A 24225-nucleotide genomic window follows, 5' to 3' on the forward strand; every position below is an offset into this window, starting at 1 on the left:
TTGAGCCACAGCGCCACTTCCGGCTTTTTTTCTTTTTGCTTATGTGGTGCTGGGGAATCGAACTCGGGGCCTCATGCATGCAAGGCAAGCACTCTACCACTGAGCCACCTTCCCAGCCCTCTACCACTTGAGCCACAGCACCACTTCCGGCTTTTTTTGTTTTTGCTTATGTGGTGCTGGGGAATCAAACCCAGGGCCTCATGCATGCAAGGCAAGCACTCTACCACTGAGCCACCTTCCCAGACCCTTCCTTAGCTTTTTCAACTCAAGGCTGACACTCTGCCACTTGAGCCATACACCTACTTGCAGCCTTTTTTTTTTTTTTTTTGTCAGTTGTGGGGCCTGAACTCTGGGCGTGGGCGCTGTCCCTCAGCTCCTCACCTCAAAGCTAGCACTCTATCTCTTGAGTCACAGCACCACTTCCGGCTTTTTCTACTAATGTGGTGCTGAGGAATCGAACCACTGAGCTACCTTCCCAGCCCCCACTTCCAGCTTTTTGTAAGTTAAGGGGATAAGTCTCACAGACTTTACTGTTCTGGCTGGCTTCAAATGGAGGTCATGTGATCTCAGCCTTCTGCATAGATAAGATTATAGATGAGCCATTGGCACCAACTGCTGAATGACACTTTTAAATGTTTAAGATTTCCTACTAAAAAGAGGTCCAGAAAAGCTAAGCCTTGCTAAGTCTTGGGAATAGCTTTACCAAGTTACTTTACTGAAGCTTTAGTTTTATATATGCACAAAATTGACAGCCTATGCCTGAATAGGGTGTGCTAGTCACAGAATCCCAGCATCCAGCACTCAGCACAGTGTACCTCCAAGACCAGCCAAGAATACATACATAATAAGATCCTATCTAAGAAAACAAAAAGAGGTGTGGTGACTCACACCTGTAATCCTAGCTACTCAGGAACCTGAGATCTGAGATCTTGAGACTCTTATCTCCAAGTGGCGCTGTGGCTCAAAGTGGTAGAGTGCTGCTAGCCTTGAACAAAAGAGCTCAGGGATGGTGCCCAGGCCCTGAGTTCAAACCCCCCCTCCCAGCCCCCATACGCCCCCCCCCCGCCCCTCACAAAAAAAATTCCAAATAAAGTATTATTTCACAGTGAAAGTGACAGTGTAATTTTTATTGGTAAGTCATAAATGTCTTCAGTACTGTCTTACACACAATAAGTGCAATTCATTCTGCAATGAACAAGTACTTGCTGCATATGTCCTAGGCAATTTTTGAGGATACAATGATGAACCAACAGGAAATTGTATTTTTTTTCTCTTTTTTTTTTTGCCAGTCCTGGGACTTGAACTAGGGTCCTGGGCACTGTCCCTGAGCTTCTTTTGCTCAAGACTAGCACTCTATCACTTGAGCCACAGCGCCACTTCTGGCTTTTTCTGTTTTTTGTGGTACTGAGGAATGGAACCCAAGGCTTCATGAATGCTAGGCCAGCCAGGAAATTGAATCTCAATGCTATAGTTGGGGGAGATGAACAATAACTGATTAATCACTGTGTTAATTTTGGTTACTCATACATGAAATGAGACTATAAACAAGCTCTTATTATGAAGAGTGATGGTGGAAGTAGCTATTTACACTTTGGACAGGTTTTTTTTTGTTTTGTTTTGTTTTGAATCAGTGACAGTAGAGCTGGAACCCTGAATGGGAATGTTCCAGAAAGGCATTGATTGATGTAGAGGAAAAGCATAGCAGGTAGAGACAACAGCAAACTCATATGTCTTTTTTCTTTTCCTTTTTCAATACCAGGGATTGACCTCAGGGCCTCACACTTGCAAGGCAGGTACTCTACTTATGCCACACCACCAGTCCCTTTACTGTCTTGGTTTTTTTTTCAAGGTAGGGTCTTTATTCCTGGGACAGCTTAGGCTACCATCTTCCTATTTGTGCTTTTTGTATCATGGGAGACAACAGGTGCACGCCACTGCATCTAGCCATTGTGCTTCCTCCATAGCTAGGATAACTGGTAAGTGCCACTATGCCCAGCCATGGCATGAGTTAGAGAATCATCAACTTTACAAGTATTGGGGCTTGAACTCAGGGCCTCAAGCTCTCACTTAGCTTTTTCAGCTCAAAGTTGGCAGTCTACCACTTGAGCCACACCTCCACTTCCAGCCTTCTGGTGATGATTAACTGGAAATCAGAGTCTTAGCTTTATCTGCTCAAGCTGGCTTCTAACTATGATCCTCAGATCTCAGCCTACTGAGTAGCTAGGATTACACATGTCAGCCACAGACACCAGGTCACCAACTTTTTATGCCCACGCTGGCCTAGAACTGTGACTCCTTAATCTCTACTTCCCAAGTAGCTACTAGGACTACAGGCTCATGGGTCTTGAAACAGGAACAAACAAGTATTGGAGCAAATAATGGTAGTAGAATTGAATTGCTAAGAACCTAGGATCTAGAGAATAGACGGGATCCGGATGTTTTAGGGCCATACAGGCATAGTAGGATTAAGTACAGTTCGTTCCAATCAGGATCTAATTTGAATTAAAAATATTCTTGGCAGACATGGTGTCACATATCTACACGTCAAAATTTCAGTCAGGCAGGAGAATTGAGAGTTTAAGATTAATGTGGGCAATCTACCCAGACTACTTTGTGAGATAGATCTGAAGACCAAAAATGGAGGTCAGTCAAATCTAAAAAATTCTTATCTCCAATTAACCAGCAAAAAGCCAGAAGTGAGTCAGCCAACAGGCACCAGTGGCTCATGCCTTCCAAACCTAGCTACTCAGGAGGCTAAGATCCAAGGACTGCGGTTGGAAACCTGCCTGGGCAGCAAAGTTCACGAGACTTTTACCTCCAGTGGTGCCATGGCTCAAAGTGGTAGTGCGCCAGAGACAGCACCCTGACCCAGAGTTCAAGCCCCTTGACCGACCAAAAGAAAAACAACAACACAAGTAGAGGTAAAGCTCCAGTGCTAAAGCTTCAGAGGTAAGGGTAAAGCTCCAGTAGTGGAGGTAAAGCTCCAGTGGTAGGGTGCCAGCCCTTTTCCCCTTTTTCTATGCGGTCACTCAAACTTGAATGGCGCCTGCTCAGCCCCGCAAGTGCTGCCTGCCAGGCCGCAGCCAGGGCGCTGGTGGTCGCGTTCACGTCTGTGGTTCCCCGCGAGCAGAGCTGGTTCTGGTGTGGTACGCCCGTCACCCCGCTCCTCCAGAGGCTGAAACCCGGAGAGCGGCATCTCTGGGGAGGTCATGAAGCGCGTCCGGAGGGGCACCTGAGCACGGCCCAGCTCGTCCCAGGCCGTTTCCGGCAAAGATGTTTCTAGAATACCAACCCTACGGCCCGTCCTAACTAGGAAACAAAAGAGCGTCTGCCCGGTAAGCCAAGAGAGTGGGGTACGGGCTCGTGGACTGTCCTCCGCACGACACTCCCGAATCTGCTCCCAGAACCGTCGCCCCGCAGGTTTACCCAATCCGCCTAGATACGACCCCGGCTGGCGCCCCCGCCCGCCCCGTTGGGGGTCAATGAACCCTGGGGTTAGGGAGAGCGCAGGAGCGGCCGCCAACTCGGAAACCCAGAGCTCCGGTTGGCGTCACTCGGCCCTACTGCGCAAGCGCATCAAGAGCACGTTTCCTCCCGCCCCCCCCCCGATTCTCGTGCACGCGCTCGAAGACTCCAACTCTCGCGAGAGAAGCGAGATTTATTCCTACGTACCGGGCCGTGCTGCTTATGGCGGCGCTGGAGAGGGGGCGCTGAGCTGTTGGGGTGAGTACGACCTCGGGGCAGAACTAGGGGTGGCGCGGAGCTCGGTTGAGGGCGGATGAGAAGGTCAGGACTAACGGGAGAGACTCTGGAGCCCCGGCGGGAACCCCTGGAGCTCAGGGTGGGTGGACTTCACACCGAGTTCCTACCTGGCCTCTCCCGTCCGTCCCGTTCTCCGCCTGGGCCTCTCGGCGGGTCGCGGAGCCACGGGAGGAGACAAGGCCCGAGAGGGGTGTGAGGGGGGGGACGCGTGGCGGTGGTGGTAGTGGTAAAGTGGGGGGAGGGAGCGAAAATGGAGGCTCCGGCTGCAGCCAAGATGGAGGCCGCGGGTGCGGGCCGGGGCGCGGGGGCTGCTGGGAGTCGTAGTCCCGCCGCTCCCCCTCTGCGGCGTGGCCGGGGCCGCGGGAACTACAAGTCCCGGCGGGCGCGACGAGGGGGTGGCGGCGCGGCTCTTTGTGTGCGGCCTCAGAGGCCGAGGGCGGGGGCCTACTCGGTTCGTGTGTGTGTTTGTGTGCGTGTCCCGTCCTTTCCCGACGGCTACCCGCCGCGGTCCGGTCTCGAGGCCCGGGCGCGGCGAGGCGGCGGCGCCCTCTTTGTGCCCGGAGCGGAGACGCGGCCCCACCTGGGGAAGGGCTCACGAACACCTCCGAGCCGCGGCTGATTGACAGCCGGCCGCCCCGGCCGAGCCCCAGCCCGGGGAGGGGGGTGCGGCACGTGGGCCCCGCTTCCCCGGTCCCGGCCGAGCGGCGCCTCCCCGCGCTCTGCAGCGGAGGGGTCGGCAGTAGAGCTCCCGCTGACGCCGGCGGCTCCTCGCCTTCCGGGTGCGTCGTCAGGACGACGTCTCGGGGCGACGACGCTTCTGGGGAAAGGTTTCCCTCAGCGCCCGGGGGGGCTGCAGTATGGCCGGAGTTAGGACCGAGCCGGTGAGCGGTCCCCGGAGCCGGCATCCCACCCGTGGGCTCGCGCGCTCTCCGGCTCCGCACCCAAACAAGTACCGGCGTGCGGTGGTAGAATCATGGGGAGACGAGGGAGATGTACTGTGGCCGTTCGTTTTTTTAGGCGAGTGTGAATTGACGGTCTGTCGCCACTCGTTACAAATGTGGATTCCAGGTTACTGCTGTGAACTCAGCGGCTGTCGGGGCCGTGCCCAGCCAGGGAAGGAACTGTGTGCCTGAGCGGGCCTGTGCCCGAGTCACAGCACCGAGGCCAGCGTTCGCCCTGGCTGCTGCTTAGTCCCCACGCCGAGGTAAAAGACCCAGAGTCGTGGGAGCGCCTTTGCAGCTGCTCTGGATGCTGACCCGCACGAGGAGTATTTATAGCAGCTGAGTAGAAATGTGAAGTATTTGAGGGACAGAAAATAGGTAGATAGGTTTTCCTCTTTTGTAAATAAACTCTGACTTGACACGTGTGACCTTTGAGATCAGTATGGTTGAAAACCCTGGGAAATGCCTAGCAAATAAAAGTGGAGAGTGTCAAAACTGCTGACAGGCTTTCCTGTATTCTCCCACTCCTGCTCCCCTCCCCCCGCTAAAGGAACGCCACCACAGTATTCTTTTTTTTTTTTAAATTGTGGGAAAATACACATGAAGGAAATTTTAGTTTTAACCCTTTTTAAGTGTTCCATCGGTTAACATTAAGTAGATTGGCAATGCTATGGTTGCCAAATGTATGTACGTGAAACGGAAATTCCTTTTGGGTGAATTTTTTAGTTGACTTCCAGAACTGCAAAATGAAATACAGTTCTTGAGATTGTTGTTAGTAAAAACAAAGACCTGCTGTAACTTCTTAGTTTTGTCTTTTGAAAACGCTAAGGGAGGACTTTAGATATAGATCAATGGTAGGATTGCATAACAAAACAAAAAGGCCAAAAAAAAAAAAAAAAAAGGACTGAGCCATTTTGAGATGTTTAATCCAATAGATCTTTGGAGAGCCGATAAAGATGGACGTGGTGGCCCCTGTATCCTTGGCACTTTAGAGACCGAAAACCCTTGTCTGTGAGGCCAACCTGGATTACGTAGTGAAAATACTGTGTTGACTTCTTCCTCTAAATTAAAAGGATTTGGGCTGGTTTATTTGGTGGTACTGAGGTTTCAACTCAGCCTCACATTTGGGCCACACCCCCAGTTCTTTTTGGGTTATTTTTCATATATGCTCTTGTTTTGGTTTTTTTTTTTGTAAATTATACTTACCTACAGATGTGTGTATATACATGTATATATGTGCATAGGCTAAAACTCTTGGCTCCAGGTTAGGGCTCTGTCACTTGAACCACAGCTCCACTTGTGGCTTTTTGGTGGCTGACTGAAGGTGAGAGTCTAGCAGGCTTTCCCACCTGTGCTGGCTTTCAACCTTAATCCTCAGATCTCAGCCTCCTGAGTAGCTAGGATGTAGAGCACCTGGCTGGCTGGCCGGCTTGCCGGCTGGCCGGCTTGCCTTTTGTCACTCCTGGGGCTTGAACACGGGGCCTGGTTGCCATCCCTGAGCCACTTTGTGCTCAAGAGTAGTGCTCTACTACTTGAGGCACAGCAGCACTTCTGTCTTTTTCTGTGTAGTTTTTTGAAGAGTCTCACAGGCTTTCATGCCCGGGCTGGCTTTGAACCCCATACTCAGATCTCAGCCTCCTGAGTAGTTAGGATTGCAGGTGTGAGCCCCTGGCACCCAACTATATTTTTATTATCTTTAAATAGTTTTCATTCAACAAATCCGTTTATAAGCACTGTGTCACTCCTTTCCTCCTAACCAAAGGCTCACTGTATTTGTTTGGTCTAACTTCAGTCTTGGACCCTCCTACTTAATCCTCCTTGAGATAACTGGTGTGAGTCCTCACTCCCAACCTCTTTTGTAGAGTTGGAGGGTGTCACTAACTTTTTATCCCCTGGGCTGTCCTTGAACCATGATTTTCCTGTTTGTCCCACCTTCCCCCTTTAAGATACAGTCTCACTATGAAGCCCAGGCTGGCCTGGAATTCATTCTTTTTCCTCAGCCTCCCTAGTTCTGAGAGCACAGGGCTTCTGTGCTCATAATAATTATTATACTGAAAAAAATCAAAAATTATATTTTGTAAGATTTAATAGCTAGAATGGCTTACATTAAGACACAGTAGGCATGACTTGTTTTCTTAAGTGCCCATCTTGTCTTAATATGAAGCCCTTCTCCCATCACTGTTTGAAAAGTGCTCATTTAACTCGACAATTTTTACTTCTTTGTGTTAATGACTAGTTCAAAACAAGACTCTAAATTCTGACATGTTAGTCGTTTGTTTATATTTGAACAGGAACTTTCTCTGTAGCCCAGACATAGAACTCACTATACAATCCTAGTGCTCTGAAACTTGTGATCCTTCTGTCTTAGCCGAGCTAGTGCTGGTATTACAAGTATGCCCTACCGTGCCTGGCTCTAGTGTCCTCTTACATGGAAGTAGAACATTCATGTGAAATTGAAAGTAAATTGAGTAAATTGATGGGCAGTTTTCTCACAAGGCACACTTAAACTGCCCATTGCTTTTGTAGCTACTAGTAGTGCATAGTCAAGTTACTTGTACTTCTAAATAACTGAAAACGCAGAGATCAAATTTGTACCAGAATTGCTTCCCATTTTTAGTGGAAATCTGCCCAGTACCCTTACTTTTTGGTACCTAGGCATGCATTCCCCTCCCCTATTCAGTCTGTTCCACTTTACACTACCCCTGTGGTAGCCGTTAAATCTCATGTGGCTCTTATGCACTTAAATTTTGGCTAGTTCCTTTTGAAATTGTAATTATAACACACCAGATTTCAATATGCAAGAATCTTAAGTTTCTTAGAATGATTACATTTGGCAATCACATTTTGAGTATGATTGGTTAAATGAAGCATTTAAAATTAATTTCAGTCTGCTTTTGAGTTTAACTTGGCTACTAGAAAATTTTAAATTACAAACATAGTTCCATCTATATTCTTTTTGGGGGGGGGCGGTTGTGGGGCCTGAACTCTGGGCCTGGGCGCTGTCCCTCAGCTCTTCAGCTCAAGGCTAGCGCTCTACCACTGGAGCCACAGCGTCACTTCCAGCTTTTTTCTTTTTACTTATGTGGTGCTGAGGAATCGAACCCGGGCCTCAGGCATGCAAGGCAAGCACTCTACCACTGAGCCACCTTCCCAGCCCTCCATCTATATTCTTGTTGGAACGACACATTTATTTTCTGATGTGTCTGAAGCATTTCTGAGGCTTCTTCCCATACGGCCATTTGTCCTACAAGTTAGTGTGTATGTAGCAGAAGTTCCATGGTGGATTCATAATTTTAAGTATATTAGGGAGATGTTCAGGTAACAGTGTTCCTACTAAATACATAAAGAGATTGTTGCATCAATTTAAGCTTTTTATTTCCACACAATTGGTAATAACTTATCTGAACTTTATCTAATTTTAGATTCCTAAGTAAAAGCAAATTACAACCTTTTACATCAGTTACAGCACATATGCTCTACTTACACTTAAGACAAAGTAATGTATCAAGAAATAGGAACTAAGAGCTGGGCATGGTGACTCATTCTTGTAATCTTAGCTACTCAAGAGGCTGAGATCTGAGGATCAAGATTTGAAGGCAGCTTGGACAGCAAAGTCCATGAGACATAACTACAGATAATCACCAAAAAAGCTGGAATGAAGCCATGGCTCAAGTGATGTAGCACTAGCCTTAGGGATAAAAAGACTTAGAGACCGGTGCCTAAGCCCTGAGTTCAAATTCCAAATTCCAGTACTGAACCAAAAAAAAAAAATTGTGTATATATATAGATAGATAGATACAGATATGATTAAGCCTGGTTTTGTGAAGCATTTATCCCATAAATATTGTTTCAGCCTGTATTAATGCTTGCTGTGTTGACTAGGCCTTTAAGGAGAGACAGTTAAAGAAAAATCAAGCCAATGGTAATTTTAGGACAAATGCCATGGGGATTGACCATTTGGAGTTCAACTAGAGAAATTAGCTCAAGTCCTAAAACAACATAGCATAATGTTTGATCATGAATAATACTGTTTCCATACTGAGCAAAGGAAAAAGGAATTGATGCTTAGCAACTAGGGAGACTTCTCTACTCTTGGTTTTGTCTAGCTTTGGAGGGCACAAAGGGGGGTGCTTGTTTGTTTAGAGGGCTAAGGCAAAAAGAAGTTGAATGTTAATAATCTTGGCATGAGTAGAAGGTCAGTTTTCTTTTAAATGCCTGGCCAATACCTTTAGTATCTTCAGTGTTAATTTTACTGGAAAACATTGAATTAACTTTACAAATCTCAGATAGGAAGATCTGAATTTACCTACTTAGGTAATCATGATGGTAAATTTTCAGTTTTACAACCCTCCTAGGCCTCTCTGTTACCCTGCAGCACCCTGTTGTGCTTGAGTTTATTGTTTGAGTAGACAACATGGAAAGTGCTCTATGTAAGCTCTAGATTGAGTTAATCTCCACATTTTATGTCATTTTCTTGATTTTTTTTTTCATACAGTACACGCATCTTTGTGTCTGTTAACAGACCTAAAGTATTGAGGTAAAATTACACTAAGTCTACATTTTTCAAAGATTATTACTTGGGTTCTGAACTCAGCCTCACCTTTGCAGATGGTCATCTATTACAAATGGCCATGCCTCCAGTCCTTAAAGAAGTTTCTATCTTGATTGGATAAGACTTAATACAGTTGTTAGAATTGTGACATCTTTTAGTGTATTGTGCGTTATTAGTTTATGCTGTGCTGCTGAGCAGTACTAGGTCAGATGTTGTACAGGGCATAACTTAAGTTTGCTTCTCAGAAATTTGAAATATAATTAGAACAGGTTACATAAACATGAAGTAAACAGTGCAGAAATGGTTTGGTACCCGAAAGATTGGTGTTGGCACTAGATCCTGCTGGCTTATCAGTAGGGATTAGAATGATGACAGGGCTGGGGTGGAGTAGCTTAGTGGTAAAGTGGTTTAAACTACCTTGAATGGTGGTGGTTCTTAATCCAGGCTACAAGTGAGAAACATTTTAGGAAAGTAAAGAAAATGCCTAGGTTAGGTTAGGCTTTGGTAGCTCACGCCTACAATCCTAGCCACTCAGGAGTCTGAGATCTTAGGATCACAAAGCCAGCCTGAGTTGGAAAGTCCATGAGACTATTATCTCCAGTTAAACATCGGAAAACCAGAAGTGGTGCTGTAGCTCAAAGTGATAGAGTGCTATCCTTGAGCAAAGAAAACAGTGCCAAGGCCCTGAGTTCAGGCCCCATTATCACCACCACCACTACCACCTCCCCCCCCCCCCCAAAAAAAAAAAAAAGAAACTGAAATTTAACCTATTGGAATAAATTCAGAATCTCAGGTTTCATGGGTTTGTATTTGTTTCTTATTGAAAGTTGCATTGGTCCTGTCCATAGCTGGGATTTAAGACCCCTTCCCATCTGGAGTGCTGAGAAAAGTCACTGAAGGATTTTGTTTTGGATACAGGGCCTCAACTCTGTTGCTGGCTTTGAACTCTTGGGCTCGAGGGATCCTACTTCAGCTTTCTGGAGTTAACAATGTCCTGATGAAAGTTTTTCTGTAGGTCATTCTGGTAGTGTTATGGGAAAGAATGGCCAGGGGGGACACTAGAAGTTGGCAGATATGTTTTGTATTCATCTCTCATCAATAAATACATTTTTGGGGAAAATATTTGCTGGGTACTGGTGGCTCACACCTGTATTCAAGCTACACAAGAAGATTTGTGGTTTGAGGCCAGTCTGAACAAAAAGTTGCCAAGACTTTTTTTTTCTTTTTTGGTCCGTCGTGGGGCTTAAACTCTGTGCCTGGGCGCTGTCCTTGCACTCTTCAGCTCAAAGTGAGTGCTTTACCTCTTGAGCCACAGTGCCACTTCCAATTTTCTAGTAGTTTTATTGGAGATCAGAGTCTCGTGTACTTTTCTGCCCCACCTGGCTTTGAACCATGATCCTCAGATCTCGGCCTCCTGAGTAGCTAGGATTACAGGCGTGAGCCACCGGCACCGGCTTGTCAAGACATTTTGCACCCATGAGCCTGTACAGGCTGAGCCTGGACTCCAGCTATGGTAGGAAGTGCAAATAGGGTTGAAGTCCAGACTAGCGTGAGGGCAAAAAGACAAGAGCCTGTTTTTAAACATAACCAGAGCAAAAAGGACTGGAAGTCTTAACTCAAGAGACTGAGCACAACTGGGTGCTGGTGGCTCGTACCTGTAATCCTAGCTACTCAGGAGGCTGAAAACTGAGGATCCTGATTCAAAGCAAACCCCAGGCTGAAAAGTCCTTGAGACTCTTACCTCCAATTAACCACCAGAAAACCAGAAGTGATGCACCAAACCTGGCTCCTCTGCATCTGTCACACCATATAACCCAGCCATCTCCTCTAGCCAGGCTGTTTTACTGAGTTCCTCTGAAACAAGCCACACTTATTATCATCGTTCAGACAGAACTTTACTTGATGCCAGGCTGTGTGGATCCTATTCTCAAGGAGCAGGTGGGATATTTCATGCCTAGAATAAATACTGTTTGGGTTCTCTTAGAAATGCTACCAGGTTTTCCAGTTGCATTCTGTGTAATTTTTTTTTCTTTTGCCAGTCCTGGGTTTTGAACTCAGGTCTTGGGCATTAGGACCTAAGCCTCTTTGTGTTCAAGGCTAGCACTCTACCACTTGAGCCACAGCACAACTTCCAGTTTTCTCTTGGTTAATTAGAGATAAGTCTCATGGACTTTCCTGCCCCAGCTGGCTTTGAATCATGATACTCAGATCTCAGCCATCTGAGTAGCTAGGATTTTAGGCATGAGCCACCAGTGCCCAGTGCTTACAGCTTTTTCTAAGTTTATTGAAGATAAGAGTATCTGGACTTTTTTGCTCTAGCTGGCCTCAAACGGTGGTACTCAGATCTCAGCCAGCCTCTTTCTCAGCCTCCTACATGGCTAGGATTACAGGCGTGAGCCACTGGTGCCCAGCTCCATTCTGTTTAAATTCTGTTTTTTACTTGTCTGATATCACCATGTGGCTTTAGTGCTTATGCAGTAGTAAGTAATAAGTAGTTTCTAGTATACTATGTTAGTTGTAGATACTTAGATTTCAGCTCAACAAATTAATTTGGGGCATTTTGTCCTGGGTGCCAGTTTTCTTCCAGTTGTAACTCAGCACAGTTGGGGACACCAACAAGAAGAAATTCTGTCTACAAAACCCTTAACTAAGTTAAATGTTATGATTGTAACTTTGGGCGAGATCTGGGTGAGAAGTCAATAAGGACCTAGTTTGAGGTCTTGAGTATGTGACAACTACCAAAAAATGGTAGTTGTCAGCCAGGTGCCAGAGATCTGCATATCACCATTCTTTTTTTTTTTTTTTTTTTTTGTGGGTGTGGGCCTGAACTCTAGGCCTGGGTACTGTCCCTCAGCTCTTCAGCTCAAGGCTAGTGTCCTACCACTTGAGCCACAGCACCACTTCTGGCTTTTTCTGCTTATGTGGGGCTAAGGAATTGAACCCAGGGCCTCAGGCATGTAAGGCAAGCACTCTACCACTGAGCCACCTTCCCAGCCCCTGTACCAGTCATTCTTGATAATTAAATGAGTTTGTCCTGCTTCCCTATCTCTGTTACCAATTCTCTTGTGTATACCATCCTTAATGTCCTTATTTTTTGTCTTTAGTATGAAGTGTAACAGAACAGACTTTACCACCTGAAACTGCTGCTTCAAGTTCAGATCAGGCAAGGAACAAACCTCGTAACCACCAACAAGACCAAAGAAGAAGAGTACACCTAAGTTGAAGACACAACACTTGATCTGAAACAAGAAGTTTGTGCCTACTCAACAGCTTTGAAAGAGCACTTCCCAACGCTGCTAGTAGTCTTTGTTTTCTTCAGTGCTGTGCTGTGAGATTGCCCGGTGCAGCAGCAGTTGTATTCGTTATTAGCTTGGTAGATCATTTTCTCTCGCTCTTTTTTAATACTAGCAACTTTCATCCTTTGAAACTTGTGCTGAAAAAGGAAGAATCAGCAGATACTGAAAGTGCAATATTTGATTATCACTGCGAGGTAGGCTTGTAGTTTTAAGAGTTACAGAGTTCTGAATTTGGTCATATATAAAAATGTTCATTTCTGTTCTAAAACTACTCGTTTTTTGTTAGACACAATATTTGTGACCACACAGGGATTTGTCACAAAAATACCAGTACATGCTGGTTGATGTGATTTTTAAAAGTTTCTAATAGTCATGCCCATTCTGGTCTTTGTATCAAGCGTATTTAAAAGCTACATGATGTTTGGTACAGCAGCAGTTATCTTCACCCCTGCCTAGCTTCTTCCTGAGGAAGGAGCCATTCAGTCCTTCCTTGCTGCCACTAGCTGGCATTCTTCATTGCATATTTTGTGAATGAATGTTTGCATAGATATTTTTCTTTTTTTGGTCAGTCTTTGGGCTTGAACTCTGGGCCTGGGTGCTGTCCCTGAGCAAGATCTTCAGCTCAAGGCTAGCACTCTACCACTTGAGCCACAGTGCCACTTCTGGTTTTTGAGTGGTTAATTGGAGATAAGAGTCTGACCAGGCTGGCTTTGAATCACAATCCTCAGATCTTAGCCTCCTGGGTAGCTAGGATTACAAGTGTGAACCACCAACGCCCAGCTGCATAGATATATTTCTAACATTTCCAGCACTAGAATACAGGTATGAATGGGTATGGTGTTAATGGACTTAGGATTTAGAGCAATTTGTTACAAAATGACACAGGTTAATATATGCTGAAAGAAAAGAACTCAAAATGATAATATGACTGAAGAGCAGTTGCCTTGGAGGGAAAGACATCTGGAGATGCATAGTACTTTGTTAAGAGAAGAATCTTGTGGTAGAGGTACAGAATTAGCAGATTCCAGGCGTAGGGAGCATGTGGTATGTTTTTTTTTTCCTTTAAGTGGGTTGTCTTTATTTTTTTATTTTATTTTTTATTGTAAAGATGTGGTATGTCTTGAATAGTCCAATTATGAACAGTAGAGAGGACAGCTTTGTGGTATGGAAAGAATAATTGATTGGGGAGCCTACTGGTGCCAGTTTTTGAAGAGCCCAATCAATATATTTGGCTAAATTCTGTAGGACAGCCAGGTTGTTAATAGGGATTAATGAGTGTTTTTTTTTTTTTTTTTTGGTCGGTCGCGGGGCTTGAACTCTGGGCCTGGGTGCTGACCCTCAGCTCTTCAGCTCAAGGCGAGCGCTCTACCACTTGAGCTACAGCGCCACTTCTGGTTTTCTGGTGGTTTATTAGAGATAGGAGTCTCACTATCTCTCCTGCCCGGGCTGGCTTTGAACCGCGATCCTCAGATCTCAGCCTCCTGAGTAGCTAGGATTACAGGCGTGAGCCACCAGCGCCCGGCTTGAGTGTTTTTTTAAAAATGAGGTCACTTTAATATATTTGAAGGATAGATTGAAGATGGGTTAAAAGAAAAATAGATTAAAGAAAATAATTGATAGTGTATAGATGGAGAAGCAAGTAGGAGTTTTTGTTCTCATTCTTGCAGTAAGAGGACTCTTGGTTACCAATTGAATGTGGAGATAAAGTTAGAATGACTTGGTTATTCAAACTATAAAACCCTTTGCTCTTTACAGAAATAGATTGGGTCTGAAATGTTGAAACAAGAAATCCGTATTCAGGGGCTGGGAAGGTGGCTCAGTGGTAGAGAGCCTTACTTTGCATGCATGAGGCCCTGGGTTCGATTCCTAAGCGCCACATAAGCGAAAAGAAAAAAGCGGAAGGGGCACTGTGGCTCAAGTGGTAGAGCGCTAGCCTTGAGATGAAGAGCTGAGGGACAGCGCCCAGGCCCAGAGTTCAGGCCCCACGACTGGACCCAAAAAAGAAAAGAAATCCGTCTTTAAACTTAAATGTAATTCATAAGAAGATGATACTATACTAGGTAGAATCTTAAAACACAATGCTTATTATGGGGCTAGGATTATGAAGAACAATTTCTTTTTTTGGGGGGGAGGGAGTCTGGTCATGGGGCCTGAACTCGGTCTGGGCGCTGTCCCTCAGCTCTTCAGCTCAGGGCTAGCGCTCTACCACTTGAGCCACAGTGCCACTTCCAGCTTTTTTCTTTTTGCTTATGTGGTGCTGAGGAATTGAACCCAGGGCCTCAGGCATGCAAGGCAAGCGCTCTACCACTGAGCCACTTTCCCAGCCCAGAACAATTTCTTTTAATCATTAGTTTCTAGACTTTTTTTTGTGGGGTGGGGGGGTGTATGTCTCTGTGTCAGTGTGTCTGGGATTTGAACCCTGAACCTGAGGACTTTTTCTGTCAAGGCTACTATTCTACCACTTGAGCCACAGCTCCACTTCCAGGTTATTGGTAGTTAGTTGGAGGTAAAAGTCATGGACTTTTCCTACTCTGGCTGGCTTTGAACTGGGATCCTCAGTTCTCACTCGGCCTTCTGAGTAGTTAGGGTTACAGGTATGAGCCACCAGCACCCAGTGACATTTTCTTTTTTAAGTCAAATATAGAAGTCACTTTCCTGCCCTGGCTAGCTTCAAACTGTAATCCTCATCCTCAGATCTCAGCCTCCTGAATATTAGGATTACAGGCCTGAGCAATCAGCTACCTCCTAACCCCAGGTTTTAAAGACGATATTGTTTTGTTTTTATACTACTTCTGAGGCTTGAACTCAGGGCATGGATGCTATACCTGAGCTTTTGGCTGGTGGCTTTTACCACTTGAGCCACAGCTCCATTTCCAGCGCGCGCGCGTGCGCGTGTGTGTGTGTGTGTGTGTGTGTGTGTGTGTGTGTGTGTGTGTTTCATTGGAAATAGAGTCTCTTGGATTTCCTCCATGTACTGGCTTCAAACTGTGATCCTCAGGTCTCAACCTTGAGGAGCTAGCGCGCGGTGTGTGTGTGTGTGTGTGTGTGTGTGTGTGTGTGTGTGTGTGTGTGTGTGTGTGTGTGTTTCATTGGAAATAGAGTCTCTTGGATTTCCTCCATGTACTGGCTTCAAACTGTGATCCTCAGGTCTCAACCTTGAGGAGCTAGCGCGCGCGTGTGTGTGTGTGTGTGTGTGTGTGTGTGTGTGTGTGTGTGTGTGTGTGTGTGTGTGTGTGTGTGTGTGTGTGTGTGTGTGTGTGTTCATTGGAAATAGAGTCTCTTGGATTTCCTCCATGTACTGGCTTCAAACTGTGATCCTCAGGTCTCAACCTTGAGGAGCTAGGATTACAGATATAAGCTACCCATGCCTGGCTTTAAAAAAAAAAAAAGAGGATGTTTTTAAATAGGGAAAAGTAGTACCTATTAGGATTTAAAGATGGAAGTGGCCCTAAAATGGAAAGGAGGGAGGGTAGGAAAAAAGGTTGATTAAAAATGTTAAGCCTGTCAAAATAGACATTAGTGAGTGATTTGATGAAAACAATTGAAAGATTTCCAAGCAAAGCTAGGAAATCTCTACTGTGGTTCTTGAATTTCTCTTCTTCAGGTAAGAGTGTTCATACTTGAAGGCATAGCAGAGACCTACAGAAGACGAAGCTTAGCGTCATCAGGTGTAGTGTAACTTGAACGTTTCCTGGGTGGTGTACAGTGGTATATGCGCCGCCAGAGACTGTAAATATCCAGAGTTTTAAAGCCAGTGTTCTCTCCATCTCTAGCTTTTAAAAATACACAAAACATTTAGTCAAAAACAATAGTTCAGTAAGGATATTTGATAAGAATGTTTCATAATAGTACATTGAGATATAGTTTGGATAATTTATTAAAAGATGACTAATTGATTTTAGAAAGGTCTTCAGGTCACCAAATTCTGTACTTGCCCTGTTTCTTTTTTTGCAAAGTCCTAATTACTATGTGAGTGCTTATTAGTACTTATTTTGTTTTTTTTTTTTTTTTTATTTGAATCAACTCATTCAATAATAAAACAAGGGCTGGGAAGGTGATTCAGTGGTAGAGTGGTTGCTTTGCATGCATGAGGCCCTGGGTTCGATTCCTCAGCACCACATAAGCAGAAAAGCCAGAAGTGGCGCTGTGGCTCAAGTGGTAGAGCACTAGCCTTGAGCTGAAGAGCTGAGTGACAGCACCCAGGCACAGAGTTCAGGCCTCATGACTGACAACAACAATCACAATAATAATAATAATAATAATAAACAACTCCTGAGATGGTTATTAATGTAGGACAGAGAATAATTGAAATACCAAAAACTTAATTTAAAATGAATATGTTAATCGGAGCTCCAGGTTAACCAACAAAAGGGGTTTCAAACAGTAGGTTATAGTGTTTTACTTAGGAACAAAAGAATAAAAAGTTTGAAGAGAAAATCTGATTTCTGCAGTATGGTATGTTAAAAAAAAAAAAAAAACTTTAGTCCACTTAGTCCTCAGCAGTTAGTGTGAAAAATGATTGCATTCAGGAAGCTGAAAGGAACCTTGGAAGTTCAGGAAAGATGTTTGAGGAATACAGAGCAGTTTTCTAAAGCTGCCCTTTGTAAGCTAATTTCTTGTCCTTAGAAGAAAGTCGTCTAGTTTAGAATAGGTTGTTCCTCAGAGGGCTTTACAGGAAGTTACAAAGTACACACCTGAGTTTTTTCAAGGGAACCTGGAGACTGCTTAGGCTCTGGCTTTACGTTTGAGGAATGTTTCTGAATGAAATGTAATTGTATTTGAGAACTGGGACTAAAAGCCAGGCTTCTCTTCTTTATAGAGAATTTAAGCTGATTCCTTGACAAGTGTCAACTTAAAATTGACCTCAGAGTCTTTCTAGTTCTGCTTTTTATGGCTTCTAGTTTTATAAATAAAGAAGTAGAGCTGGGGGCCAGTGGCTCTCAACTGTAATCCTGCCTAGAGGCTGAGATCTGAGGGTCTGATTGGAAGCCAGTTCCTGGGAAGGAAACTCAATGAGACTCTTATCTCCAATAAACTACTCAAGAAACCCAGAAATGGTGCTGCCACTCAAGTGGGTAAAGCACTTGCTTGACCAAAAAAAGCTAAGAGACAGGGCTAGGGCCCAGAGTTCAAGCCCCAGGATTCGGGTGGGGGGAGAGTACATAGGTAGAAAGAGGTAGACAGACTAAAACTTGGTAAGTTTCAAGAATTTGCTTTTTGTGAGTAGAAGCTGAAATAGTCCTGATTGGTTCATTACTAGAGCACTGGGGTTCTAGCTTAGTGAAGTGAGTCATGGAGGCGCATCTGGATTCTTTTCCATTGAATTGAAATCATACAGTGTGGATAGTTTTTATTTCCTATTATAGCATAAACATTTGCACTTGTACTTTGCGCTTTTTTGCCAATCTCAGCCTCCTGAGTAGCTAGAATTATAGGCGTGAGCCACCAGCACCCAGCTCTGCACCTGTATTTTCTAATGACTGTTTGCCATTGTATAACTTACCATGACTGGAGACCCCCAAGATGCTTGGGGTCTTATGGATGCTAGGCAGGGTATTAGCACTGAGCAGCAGCCTTAGTCCTTTGTCACATGCTGCATCTCAGAAATGCCATGCCAGTGTATTAGCATAAAATACATGGCAGATTGTTCCTAATTATGATTTTGGTGTAATAGTACTAATTTTCTTTATTTCGTTTTTTGTTATTGCCAAAATTGGAATTATTTTTCTCTTAGAAACTTATCTTTTTTTTTTTTGGTCCAGTCGTGGGGCCTGAACCCTGGGCCTGGGCGCTGTCCCTCAGCTCTTCAGCTCAAGGCTAGCGCTCTACCACTTGAGCCACAGTGCCACTTCCAGCTTTTTTCTTTTTCTTATGTGGTACTGAGGAATCGAACCCAGGGCCTCAGGCATGCAAGGCAAGCGCTCTACCACTGAGCCACCTTCCCAACCCCAGAAGCATTTATATCTTAATGTTTAATGAAAAATCTTCAAAAATCATTTATTTGTCCTTTGATAATTCAATAAATGAATGTCTAGGGACTAGCCTTAAGCAAAAAGTACTAGCTCTTAAGTTTATATTCTGGGTAATTCTCCAGATTCACTTAAATTCACACTTCACTGATATATCAACATTTATTTTCCTTTGGGTAAGCATAAATCTTCTGTTTTGTTTGTTTTATTGGCTGTGGGGCATGAACTCCAAACCTGGGCGCTCTCCCTGAGCTTTTCACTCAAGGGTAGCACTCTATTACTTTAAGCCACAGGGCCACTTCCTGTTTTCCCATACTTCACTGGGAATAAGAGTCTCAGGGACTTCCCTGCAGGGGCTGACATTAAAAAAATTAAAAAACAGGGCTGGGAAGGTGGCTCAGTGGTAGAGCACTTGCCTTGCTTGCATGATGCCCTGGGTTCGATTCCTCAGCACCACATAAGCAGGGGGAAAAAAGCCTGAAGTGGTGCTATGGCTCAAGTGGTAGTGCGCTATCCTTGAGCTGAAGAGCTGAGGGACAGGCCCAGGCCCAGAGCTCAGGCCCTACAACCCGACCCAAAAAAAAAAAAAACAGAAAAAACTATGATCCTCAGATCTCAGCTTCCTGAGTGGGATTACAGGCTTGAGCCACCAGTAGTAATGTTTATATAATCAAAGATCTTTAAAATAACCCTTGAACAAGGATAGAGAGTGGCTTAAGTGGCAGAGCGTATTGAACAATTCTGTGACCTCCAAGTCTATACTGTAGTACACACATACACACATGTACATATACCTTTTTTTTTTTTTTTTTTTTCAGTTTATTTTAAGTCTGGGAAGTCTGCTAAGAACTTCATAAATAATAATGTTTACTTGCTGGTTCCTTCCTTTAATGCCAATAGCATTTTATCTTTTTGCTGGTAAATTGGAGATAAAGAGTCTCAGATTTGTCTGCCCATGGCTGGCTTTCAACCTCAGTCCTCAGATCTCAGTCTTCTGAGGAGTTAGGAATATTGGTGTGAACCAATGGCTCCTGGCAGATTATCATGTTTTAATGGGATTGACTAGTAATTATCGGTTACATTGTCTTATTTGAGAAGAAAGTTAAGTTAGAGTCCTAATTTATATGGCCACTTAATTGGGCATATTTGAACTGTAACATCTTGAGAGCAACAAAATCTGTGCTGTCAGCATGTTACAGTTTCTTTAGAACACAGGTAGGACTGGGAATGTGGCTTAGTGTTAGAGTGCTTGCCTAGCATGCATGAAGCCCTGGGTTCCATTCCTCACAGAAAAAGCCAGAAGTGGCACTGTGGTAGAGTGCTAGCTTTGAGCAAAAGAAGCTCAGGGACAGTGCCCAGGCCCTGAGTTGAAGCCCCAGGACAAAAAAAAGACACCTAGGTTACAGGAGATGTGAGCATTTGAGATGCCTGCCTGTTCAGGGGGAATCAGACCTCTACTGCGAAGCCATAGTAAGTGTCAAGACTGGTTTTACCTCCATGTGTTTATTACTTCTCACACCCCTTTGGATTACCTCCATGTACCTTATTGGGAGACCAGTGATGAAGTTAAATTTCTAAAGTTGTTGAGTCTCACGGTATCAACTACCAGAGTCCTTGAGGCCTCTTAAAAATTGTAGATAACATGAGTAGAGATGGTTTGGTATATTTGAAAGAACCTTTCCATTTTCACTTTTAATGTTAATATTTTGTATTTCTTACATAATATAGATCTGATTGGATATATTTTGCTAAATTGGCCTTATCTAAAAAAGTATAATGGTTGAATACCAAATGTGTGTTAAACTGTTGTTAATAGTTATAAACCTTATGCTATGTTACACAGCTATTTGAGATGGCGAGCATGTTTACTGTGTCATCAGCTTCTCAGCCCCCTTCTACAGCCCCTCCTTCGCTTTCTTTACCTTTATCTTCATCTTCTACCTCATCTGGGACTAAAAAACAAAAGAAGACCCCCTCGTATCAGAGATCTGTAAGTCAGGAAAGCAGTTGATCCCAGTGTGTCTTGCTTGTGTTGAGAGCATGACTTAGGGCTACTCAGGCTGGTCAAAATGTCCTTTAGACTAACTTTATAACTGCCCTCAGCATTTTTGTTTCACCTAGACTTTTAGCATTTAGGATCTTGCTGCTCCAAATGTGTCCAAGAGTGGGATGCACCGGTATCGCCTTTGTACTTACTAGAGACAAAAGTGGAGGATCTCAAAGCCCTGCTCCCACTAAACCTCATTTTGTGTTCTAGCCAGATTACCACATGACTAAATTTGAGAAGCCCTGGGTTACAGCCCATGCTGGGGAGGTTAGACCTTCTTGGTTTGTATCCTTTACCATTTGATTTTGGCAAGTTATTTAGCCTCTCTGTGCTGTTTCCTCATTAGTAAAATGGAGATGGTGTCATATTACTTCTTATGGGCTTCTGTGACAATGGAATACATGTTGAACAACAGTGGCTAAAATGAAAGAATTAACCACTAGGAATGTGGTAGACTAGACTTGGCAAACCTACTGTCCATAGTCCTTTAAAGTACTCATTATTTGGCTCATCTTTCTAGAGTTTGGCTATAGCTTTTCCCTGTGAAAATAGTCTTTTTGTTAGCATCAGTTGCCCAATATTTCCATTAAATGAAACACAATTCAAATTTCAATGCAAGGACCTAAACAATTATAAAGGTTTGGAGGTGCTGCTATTGTAGTCAATTATTCACCAAACCCTTGCTAAGGATTTTGTTCTATTTTATGCTTCATTTAAACTTAGAAAATTATCCTTTTTTATGATTTTACTTAAGATGCAATATCCAAGGTGATAGTATTGAACTTAAATGGGTCCCAGTGTATCACATTTAAATAGCTCTTTTTTCACTGCTTTACCAGATCTTACAAAGTGACCATACAAATAAATAACTTCAGATATTTCCTCAGTGTCTGGAAAGTGAAAAGTTTCTAGCAGGCAAAAGATTTTAAAATGTATTTGTAAAATGATTGAATGTGATTAGACAGGCTTTTGTTGTCTTGGAGGATTTTGTCTGCAAGTTTTCTAACTCACAATTTCAGATTGTGTTTTTAAGGGCCTAAGAATTCATTACAATTTCCTAGTTTGAATTAAGTATTGTGGAGAAGTTTGTTTTATTGCGTTAATCTCTACTAACTTCATACCTTCAGGATGCACGACTTACCAAGTGGTGTTAAGGTGTCTAAGTGTTAAGTCTGACAAGGAAGAGTGTCGATTTTTGGGACCATGTTTTGAATAACTTTTGTTCTGTGATTGTTGTTTTTGTAATTTAAAATTAACATAAAGGAAACTTTTACTAATATGATTGCTTCACCTTAACATTCTCCAGAAATTCTATTTTTTTCTGGTAAGTGAAAATTCTACCATAAATGAGGACAGTCTCTAAAATAGTTTGAGTCCTCTGAAATGTTTAACTAAATTAACATTTCAGTAATAAAAGCCCCACAATCTTCCTTTTATATTTTTCTTTTTTGCTTCTTTATAGTGAAGATTTAGTGATTTGTTAACCAGACTTAGTATTCTGTGGAGATGATGGACAGATCTGTATAGATTGAGTTCTTTTTATTTTTAAAACAGATGAGCTTTGATCCAAACCTTCTCCACAACAATGGACACAATGGGTACCCCAATGGTACTTCAGCAGCACTGCGCGAAACGGGGGTTATTGAAAAACTGTTAACCTCTTATGGATTTATTCAGTGTTCAGAACGTCAAGCTAGACTTTTCTTCCACTGTTCACAATATAATGGCAACCTGCAGGACCTAAAAGTAGGAGGTAATCTGTCATTTTCCTCTACAATTTCTCTTGTGTGTCATCTTGGTCATGAGAGTGCTATTCTAAAAGTGTTTTAAGAAATAGTGTGGCTCTTTAGCTGTACCAGTTACTGAAGTATGTATGTATGGCAGAGCCCTAATTTCTATTATGATGGTGTCTTTGAGTTGTGAAAAACTAATTGACTAAAAGATAACCTTTTATTTTTACAATAGATGATTAGAAATTTTAAAGGACTAGTTAATGGGGTGTCTATTTTTCAAAAACACCTTGGGGAAAGGAGCTAAAATAGTGGCTGACATGAGTATTTGGTGTAGTAGATACTATTGACTGTTATTGTGGTTAATCCTCCCAGCAGTCCTGTTTGAGACTTAATTCTCATTTTACAGAGAAGGAAACTAAAGTACAGAGAGGTTAAAAGAGAAACTTGCCTAGGGCTATGGGATTTTGTTTGATTTTGCCTCATTTGTAGTACGTGTTAGTTCCTGAAAAATAAGATTTAAAAAGTGGCTTTCTAAGTGTGAGGCAGTTGTTCTGAAACATTTTGTAATTCTGATGTGTCAGAATTACAAGGCAGGCTTGTTAAATAGTCTCTGAACTTGATCCCCAAAGCTTGTTTCTGCATAGGTCTGGAGTTTCCATTTCTGCTAAGCCCTTAGGTAATTTCAGGGTTACCTTAAGTGGAGCTTGGAAGATAGCATTTACAAACACTAGTCCAACAAATATAACATGTTCTTCATTTTAGATGATGTTGAATTTGAAGTATCGTCTGACCGGCGGACTGGGAAACCCATTGCTATTAAACTGGTGAAGATAAAACCAGAAAGCCACCCTGAAGAACGAATGAATGGACAAGTTAGTGTCTTTGATGCTTTGTGTGTTCCTAGGGCCCTGCATTTGCATATCTTTCACATTAGCAAAGGAAGATTTTCCCCTATATCCTCAGTTTGCACGGAAGATAGCTATAGTGTATATAAAGATTACTAGTTTAAAATTACTTCAGAAGCACTGGCATTTCTTGACCTGAATTAAAAATATGGTCAGGACAGTTTGGGTTTTTGCACAGACCCTTCAGTCTGTGCTTCCAGGCTGTTTGCTGTGCTGTAGGTTTGGAACTTGGCAGCGTGGCATCCTCTCGTGGATCATGTTGAATGCATCCCTGTGTGTAGGATAGAGGATATTAAATTCAGTTTATATTGCACAGTGCTGCTCCTGAAATGATTAGCAATGGAAATTTTTTTTTTTTTGACTGGTAGGTTGTGTGCGCTGTTCCTCACAACTTAGAGAGTAAATCTCCAGCTGCCCCGGGTCAGAGTCCAACAGGGAGTGTATGCTACGAACGTAATGGGGTAAACTTGTGTATTTTTCTTAAACCTTTGCCTGATCCACCATGTGGTCTATAAGCGTACGTTAAAAATTCAAAGTAGAACACATAAGCAGGTTGATAAAATCAGTTTTAAGTTTGGTTTCTAAGAGGCTTCAAGTGCAGCATAATTTTTTTTAAGTTTGTTTTTTTGTTTTTTTTTTTAAGAAAAACATCCATAGGGCTTCCAAGTATGCTAGCTTGCCCAAGTATGACCTTAGTTAGACATTAAGGTAAAATGCTCCTTTCAGTTGTTTTTTTAGGGGTACGGGAGGGAGTTATTTCTGGTTCCTTTTAAATACTAACTCCGGCTTTTTTGTTTGGAATGCCTTTATATAAAAATTGTCCTTTTAAAATGTAACTGCAGTTTCTGGGCAAACGCTTTTTGAAGCTGGATTGCTGCTCCGCTGTGGACTCACAGAAGTCATCAGCACCATGGAGGGGAAGTGTGTTCATATGAATAAAACAGCTTGTCATAAAGCATATCATTTTAAGAAATTCGGCTTTACACAGCCAGTAGAAGTCTTTAAGTAAATCACAGCATA

At 43.3% G+C, this 24225-nt stretch overlaps 1 protein-coding gene across 2 annotated transcripts in view; it reads left to right on the forward strand.

The window, feature by feature from the left end:
* Positions 1-3614: 3614 nt before the first annotated feature.
* Csde1 (cold shock domain containing E1) overlaps positions 3615-24225 on the forward strand; it is a 42883-nt gene continuing 22272 nt past the window's right edge. Inside the window, exons 1-5 of one of the 2 annotated variants that reach the window (XM_042692325.1) lie at positions 3615-3723; positions 12360-12745; positions 22122-22320; positions 23063-23172; positions 23574-23666. In XM_042692325.1, the coding sequence (XP_042548259.1) occupies positions 22122-22320; positions 23063-23172; positions 23574-23666 (402 nt within the window). In that variant the 5' untranslated portion in view covers positions 3615-3723; positions 12360-12745. The remainder of the gene's footprint in view (positions 3724-12359; positions 12746-22121; positions 22321-23062; positions 23173-23573; positions 23667-24225) is intronic. The other variant, XM_042692326.1, reaches the window with a different exon arrangement.

Source organism: Dipodomys spectabilis, unplaced genomic scaffold (genome assembly GCF_019054845.1).
Source record: "Dipodomys spectabilis isolate Male_0828 unplaced genomic scaffold, ASM1905484v1 ptg000148l, whole genome shotgun sequence".
In the NCBI taxonomy this organism is placed as follows: domain Eukaryota; kingdom Metazoa; phylum Chordata; class Mammalia; order Rodentia; family Heteromyidae; genus Dipodomys; species Dipodomys spectabilis.